At 40.9% G+C, this 8,238-nt stretch overlaps 1 protein-coding gene across 1 annotated transcript; it reads right to left on the bottom strand.

Moving 5' to 3' along the window:
* Nucleotides 1-3,803: 3,803 nt before the first annotated feature.
* Nucleotides 3,804-7,758, bottom strand: LOC108372938 (uncharacterized). Its single transcript, XM_017628761.1, has 2 exons — nucleotides 6,772-7,758; nucleotides 3,804-6,626 (listed from the first exon to the last, which is right to left on the bottom strand). Exons 1-2 carry the CDS (start codon nucleotides 7,756-7,758, stop codon nucleotides 3,804-3,806), a joined length of 3,810 nt encoding a protein of 1,269 aa, XP_017484250.1.
* Nucleotides 7,759-8,238: the final 480 nt, after the last annotated feature.

Here is an 8,238-nt window from a genome sequence, read left to right on the forward strand (position 1 = left end):
ATTTATTTTTGGATAGGGGATCCGTCACGTGCTTAAGTTTAAAAATTAACAAAAATCGGAATATAATAAAAATATTCATATCTAGCGTTTAAGTACGTGACGGATAACCTATGCAAAAATATTTTTATTATAATCGGTGATTTTGCGGAAATTTTGGCGCCGTCTTCACGTGGCTTGACTCAATTCCATTAACAGCGTAAGCATTTTCAGCTATAAAATTTGTAAACCAGTTTTGGTACAAACTATACTACTATGTACATTATAGTGGTTCATAAAAACCCTCTTTTTGGAAATTCATAAACGCTACATCAGAATATTGTTATTTGTGATAAAAAAAAGACACGTATTTTTTTATTTAAAAAAAAAAAGTTTTCTTAGAGGTCGCGCTGGTCGGTTTTTTTACAAAAACGCTGATGTTCTCAATTTTTTTTATTTTCTTGACATGTTAAAATCCAGCTAGAAATGTGGTTTTTACATATAATTACTCTGGTATNCTAAAAATTTGTTTTTTACATATAATTACTCTGGTATTATTGGGGAACATTCCCTTAATTACATACCTGTCTTGGGCAGTTAGAATGGGCCTAGTGCCCGAAAATATGCTCTCGAAAAGAGACTAGTAAAATTAAAACGTTGATACTGAAGGATTTACGCATTGTCATGGGTTTGAACTTGTTACCAGGGGGTTTCCGGGGTTGCTAATTAGGAGTCTGAAGTCCGTTTTTCGAAATTCAAAATGGCGGACCCGAAATGGCGGTCCATATTTTAAAAAAATGATTGGATTTGTTCGAAACCCGGCACTCGAGAGTTTTTGGGGTCGCCGATTATGAATCTGAAGTCAATTTTTTTTAATTCGAAATGGCGGATCTAAATGGCGACGAACTTAAAAAAAATGATTGGATTTGTTTGAAACTCTTAACCGCTATTTTGAATTTTGAAAATCTGACATCAGATTCGTAATCAGCAACCCCAGAAACCCACTGGAAACGTTTTTTAACCCTTGACAATATTTAAAACGTTCTACGTTTTAATTTTAATACTTTTTTTTAATTTGATCGCCATATTGGATCCGCCATTTTGAATTAAAAAAAGTGACTTCAGAGTCGTAATCGGCGACCACAAAAACTCTCGAGTGCCGGGTTTCGAACAAATCCAAACATTTTTTTTTTAAATTTACCGCCATTTTGGTTCCGCCGTTTTGAATTTTGAAAAACTGACTTCAGATCCCTAATTAGCAGCCCCAGAAACTCCCTGGTAACAAGTTCCAATGCATGAAAATGCGTAAATCGATCAGTATCAACGTTTTAATTTTACTAGTCTCTTTTCGAGAGCATATTTTCGGGCACTAGGCCCATTCTAACTGCCCAAGACAGGTATGTAATTAAGGGAATGTTCCCCAATAATACCAGAGTAATTATATGTAAAAAACAAATTTTTAGCTGCATTTTACCATGTCAAGAAAATAAAAAAATTGAGAACATCAGCGTTTTTATAAAAAACCGACCAGCGCGACCTCTAAGAAAACTTTTTTTTTTTCAAAATAAAAAAACACGTTTCTCTTTTTTATCACAAGTAACAATAATTTGAGGTAGCGTTTATGAATTTCCAAAAAAAAATTTTTTTGAACCACTCTAATGTACATACATATATTAGTGTTTAAATATAATAAAATATGAAATATCCACCATATATGCATGTCAAGCAATAACTTAGCTATTTTATTTTCTCCATAAAATACCAATAGTAAGAGTGTTCAGTAAGTAAAGAATCCTTATTTGACACATTGCACAGATTTCAATACAATTATTTTGCATTGCCTTTCATTTCCATTGCTTTTCATTGCCACGGCTTTTATTGCCTTTTCACACAATATATCGAGCCCTAACCGCCAAAATAACATAAGCGAAATTTTTTTCAAATTTTTTTATTGATGCAGAAATATTCCTCGATTATCTAGATACATTTCTGCAACAAAAAGTAAATATTGAAAAAAATGTCGCTTACGTTATTTTGGCAGTTAGGGCTCGATATGCTTTCGGCGCCAATGCTTAGAGAGAAACAGGTTGTGCTGCGGCATGTATTGCTCATTTCTCTCTGTGCTCTTGCAGAGCATTGGTGGTTGAAAACAAAACATTGCATTGCTATGTTAAATGACCAAACGACCTGAAACTCGCTGTAAGTCGACTTGTGCACCAGTCTAGTATTTATGTATGTCCGTTGGCAGTTTATTAGAAATGATATAACTTTTAAGAAAATAAAACTTATATTATTTCAATTTTTAAGAAAATTAAAAATTTGCCTACTTACTACTTTCCTCTAGTTTATGTAGCGATGAATGTACGTAGGTATAGATGTTTGTTTTTGCTCCTTTTTGCTCGGGGGCTTCTTGTGTCTGGTGTTGTTGTTGCCGCTGATGCTGTTGATGGCTGCTAATGCTGCTATGCTGATGCACGTTGGCTGATGTACATAGGTATGTATCAGAGATCAGTTGCGGTGTATCACAATTTCGAATACACCGCAACGACATTCATTTACTGTACCACTCAAACTCAATAATACTTTGTAACGAAATCTACCGCCACCGCAAGCTCAAATAATGTCGTGTTTGAGTGTTTTGTGCTCGATCAAAGCGTCGTTACTGCATATTGTGGCACCGCATTTTCATGTCGGCTTCGGCTATGCGGTGGTATGAGCGGTCGTTTAAACAACGCAAACATCGCACCACTTACGGATATGCTTGTTTGAATGCGGTGCATCGCATTATACGAAATAAAAATGAATTGAATTAAAAGAAAATACATATTACATATTTTGTGTATTTAAATTTGACTAATTGTTCATGTTTATTAATTGTTTTGTAACATGCCTACATACAAACTCTGTACGCAACTGTAGTGATAAAATGCGCTGCACAGATACCTACATATGCCCTTATAATGCGGTGCACCGCATTCAGCCAAGCATATCCGGAAATAATGCGATGTTTGCGATGTTTAAACGACCGCTCATACCACCGCATAGCCGAAGTCGACATGAAAATGCGGTGCCATACTATGCAGTAACGACGCTTTGATCATACAAGTCACCGCAAACACGAACGCGACAAAAAATGCGATGCACACAAAAATGGCATTGCTTGCGGTGGCGGACATACTTACACCGCATCGTTTGCGAGTACACTTGAAGTCTCGAAAAAGGCACCGCATGCTGATCACTGGTATGTATGTAACTCGATTCCGTCGAAAAATGTAAGAAGTACAAGCTACGCATCCACGTAGCAAAAACACTTGTTTCTGCTTTTTTGAAACTGCGTAGAACAAACCACTTTTTCGAAAACGTTTTAGTGTAGGTTTTTTGTTTTTTTTTTTTGTTTTTGTGGTAATGCTTGTATATACAGCACTTTGAGTAATTGTTATTTTTGTTACTTCTGTATACGTTTGTACGTATACAAAAAAGGCAAATTTGTTTTTTTTTCGAAATATGTAGTTTTATGTTTATTTATTTAAAATTAAAAAATGTATAATTTTTGTCTTTTTGTTTTTATATGCGTACTGTTGCGGCAGTAGCGGAGTAAAATAAAACGACGCGTGCTTAATGTTTGCTGGTTCATTTATTACTGAACTCATAGACACCTTAACTAAAATGACAAAGCTGAGAGAGTGGATGTGTATTGCGAATATACGTGAGAGGCGCGAACATACCGGCGTCCTTGGACTATTCATCCTTAAATGAGTAGTTCAATAATTTGTACATTAATAAAATAAAGTGTACAACTTATGTGATGCATAAAATATGAGTATATACTACTGAGATTTTTCATCATCTGATAAAATAGGTACAAGCTTTACGATGGGCCTAGTCAACAGGCCTTCGGCAGTTTTGATATCTACTACTCTTGTATAACCATCTTGTCCAGGATGGCATTTGACGACACGAGCTAGCTTCCAATTCGCAGGAGGAATACGTTCGTCCCTCACCACGACCAAGTCCCCTTCTCGTATGTTTTTCTTCGGACGCACCCATTTAGCTCTAGTTTGCAGTGTTGAAAGGTATTCTAGCTGCCAGCGACGCCAAAAATGGTTACGTACGGCGGATATAAGCTGCCATCGTTGATTTATATTACCCTTAAAATCGAGCATTGTAGGTTCGGGTAATGCTTTGAGGGGCTCGCCAATCAAAAAGTGACCAGGAGTCAATGTTTCCAGGTCAGACGAAGAACTCGAGAGCGGGCACAAAGGGCGTGAGTTGACGCAAGCCTCTACTTCGGTGATCAGGGTATAAAACTCTTCGTACGTCAACAAGGTCGATTTGAGAGCTCGCCGAAGGTGGAACTTTACACGCTTAACAGCAGACTCCCAAAAACCGCCCATATGAGGACCGCTTGGGGGATTAAACTGCCAATCTATGCTAGAGTTCGCAAAAAAATGCTGGAGGTTCGGATCGTTCATCGCCTGTTGAAATACTGTCCGTAGATCTTTCTCAGCACCCACAAAATTAGTTCCGTTGTCAGATACGTATGTACGGCAATAACCTCGACGTGAGGCAAATCTTTTAATAACACTGATGAAGGTCTCTGAGGATAAGTTACTCGCTAATTCCAGATGCATAGCGCCAGTCGCCATGCAAATAAAAACAGCTATATAGCCCTTGGTAGACTTTGACCCGCGTCCTTTGGAGAATTTTACGCTAAATGGGCCAGCCATATCTACGCCGGTGACAGAGAATGGTCGGCCTGCGTAGTTAACCCTAAAGCTTGGTAGGTCGGCCATCATCTGTTGCTGTGGAATAGCACCTTGACGTCGACACGTAGTACAATTATGAAAGATTTTTCGAACCAATCCTCGTGCGCCCATTACCCAAAACCGACGTTGTAGTACGGTCTGCATAAGTTGTGGTCCACCGTGCAAGAGGCTTTTGTGAAGGTCATTAATTATCATGATAACGATGCTGGACCTTGACGGTAAGACGATAGGAAACTTGATGTCTGGCGATACAGCGGAGCGACGAATCGTACCACCCGCCCTTAATATGTTGTTGTCGTCGAGGAATACGTTGAGCCGAATTAGTGAGCTGCGAAGCGAGATAGGTTTAGAGTGTTGGCAACACCAGATTTCTTCGTTGAATGCTTCCCTTTGCACCTGACGTATCCAGTATTCTTCGGCGGCACGTAACTCTGCGTATGTTAACGGACCTCCTTGCCTTTGTTTTTCTCGCAAATTGCGTATATATCGCAACCAATAAGCTGTAATGCGTTTCAAACGTAAAAACGACGAAAACCTAGCGAGCATATCTCGCGCTATGAAGCTAGCAGCGCCAATAGAAGCGGTGTGAGTCAGGGTTCGCTTTGGACGCAGTTCCAACTCTGTCGGTGGTATTGATGGTGAGTTAGGCCAGTATTTATCATCCTGCGACAACCAGGGAGGCCCATTCCACCATAATTTATGCTGGATAAATTGCGCAGGTTGCATACCTCTTGATGCGCAATCAGCTGGATTATCGGTTGTACACACATGGGACCAATCTTCCGATGCTATATTCGATTGTGCTGTTGCGACTCGGTTCGCTACAAATACAGACCAGCGGCTGGGGTGGCTTTGTAACCAGGCCAATGCGTTCATAGAATCCGTCCATCCATATATCTTGGATACCAGTCCAGCTAACGATTGTTGAACGTGATGTGCGAGTTTTGAGACCAGAACGGCGGCGCACAACTCGAGCTTAGCTATGGAAATAGAACGGAGAGGTGAGACCTTTGTTTTTGCACTTACCATAGCTACAGTTATTGAGCCGTCAGCATGTCGTGTCCGAGCGTATACTACACCAGCGTACGCCTGCTCTGAAGCGTCTGCGAAGCAGTGCAGATCTGTCTTTGAACCTTCCATTCCGGTTCCAAGCCATCTTTGGATTTTGAGTCCAGAAAGTAATTTTAAATTCTCGCGATGATTCAGCCAGCAAGCGGCGATGTCTTCTGGTACTGCATCATCCCAGTCTAAGCCAAGTTGCCAGAGTCGTTGGAATAACGTTTTGGGGACCAAGGTGATTGGAGCCAGCTTCCCTGTAGGATCGAATAATCGACAGGAATCTGACAAAAGCGATCTTTTGGTGAGATTTTTCGGTGGGGACCCCAATTTGATGTCGAAGTATAAGTAGTCATCCGTGGAATTCCACATTAGTCCTAAAGCGCGTACTGTATCGTCGTCAGCAAGCAAATGAGATATATTGTGCTCTCTTGCATCGAGAGGAATATTGCGGATGACGAATGGCGAGTTTGTTGCCCACTTCCGCAGTTCAAAGCAACCATTTCCAAGTATTCGGGATATTTCTTTGCGCAGACTATTGAGGCTTGTTTCGGATGAGCTACCGGTTAACAAGTCGTCCATATAAAAATCTCGGAGGATGACGGAAGATGCGAGGGGGTAGCATGTAGCGGCTTCTTTGGCTGTCTGCTGCAGCGCTTTGATTGCGAGATGAGAGCTAGAGGCAATACCATAAGTAACCCTTAATATACGAAAATCTTGTAAGGGCTCATGTTTGCTTCTGCGCCATATGACTCGTTGATAATCGACGTGTTCTTCAGCGACCATTACTTGACGATACATACCGCTGATGTCAGCGGTTAAGGCGTACTTGTGAATTTGAAAGCGGTTTAAAATAGAAACTAAGTCTTCCTGAAGTTGCGGCCCGATCATCAAATTGTCATTAAGCGACAGGCCGTTTGTAGTTTTTTGCGAAGCGTGGCATATAGTAATTTGATGAAGGCACGTTACTTACCGGCTCCATATGACCCTGATCCAACATATCTTGCAAGAATGCATGATATTGTTCTCGATGCTCGTTATTTAGCTCAAGCCTTCTTTCCATTCTTAACCAGCATTGTATCGCTATAGCCCGTGAGTCACCTAATTTAATATTTTCCCTAAATGGCAAATGCACGATAAAGCGCCCTTGCGTGTTTCGTCGGTGAGTTGTTTCGAATAGATTTTCACATCTTGTCTCTTCTGTCGTAAAGTAACGAGTCTCCGGTAATTCATCAAGTGTCCACGCCTTTATCACTGCCTTTGTTAAGTCGCGATCTGAATATATGCAAGGAGATGTATTGTTCGATTTATCTAAGGTAGTTAGCTTGCCGAACAGCACCCAGCCAAAAACTGTCTTCTGCGCGATCGGAGTATTAGGCGGGCCCTTTATAACCTCTGTTTCCAATAGCGAATACATTTCATCAGACCCTATAATTAAGTCGATGCGAGCTGGCAGGTAATACTGCGGATCAGCTAATTTTAAGCCTTCAATGTGCGGCCATTTGGAAGAGTGTATTTTCGTCGCGGGCAAAGATTCTGTAAGCTTTGTCAACACGAGAGCAGATAGAGGGAATGTTTCGGTGCCCTCCATTGGCGTCAACAACAATGATGTTTCGCCCTTTACCTTACCCTTTGAGCATCCGATTCCGGACACAATGACTTCACTTCGCCTTTTAGCTAATTGTAATCTTTGAACACATGCTTCAGTTATAAATGAAGAGTGTGAGCCTGAATCAAAAAGAACGCGCAAAACATGCTGCTTTCCGTTGATGTCACATGCTCGTAATTGGGCAGTAGCGAGAAGAACGGCTTGCCCAAAGGTCGCGTCAGAATGTGTGTCCGAAGCGGTTGCTTCTGGTGCGCTTAGTGCGGCAGTGGCAGAGTACGACGAATGCCTTGCAAGTAAGGTGATGTTTGCATTGTCACTATTTTTGGATGATTGTGAATTCGCAGTATCCATCGAAGTAGTGCCGGTTTCGGAATAATGAAGTAGCGTATGGTGGCGATGTCTGCATATTCTGCACGTTGATGCGCTTCGGCACTTGTCTCTTTTATGCATCTCGCTCAAACAGTTTGTACAAGCGTTTTTATTTCGGATTACGTCCTTTCGCGTGGTTACCGGGATTTCACGAAATTGAGGGCATTGATAAATTCTATGCTCACCAGAAGAATACAAACACCGTTTGGAATCCGTCTGACCCCCTTACGTGGCGTGATATGCATTGATTTTGTTTTTGGGTTTTGCTGCAGTCTGTTTCGTAAGCCCAGTATGCGTCAACGCTGCCTATAGCGAGCGACATCGAGTTTCGAGAAATTCCTGCAAAATATTAAGATCTACCTCTTGTTGTTCTCCAAGTGAAAGTTCCCATTGTCGTCTTGTTTCGTTTGCTAGCCTATGCACAATTACGTGTATAAGCCATTCATCCCAATGTTGAACCGG

Source organism: Rhagoletis zephyria, unplaced genomic scaffold (assembly GCF_001687245.7).
Source record: "Rhagoletis zephyria isolate East Lansing unplaced genomic scaffold, Rhagoletis_zephyria_1.1 Rzeph_scaffold_06183, whole genome shotgun sequence".
Lineage (NCBI taxonomy): Eukaryota > Metazoa > Arthropoda > Insecta > Diptera > Tephritidae > Rhagoletis > Rhagoletis zephyria.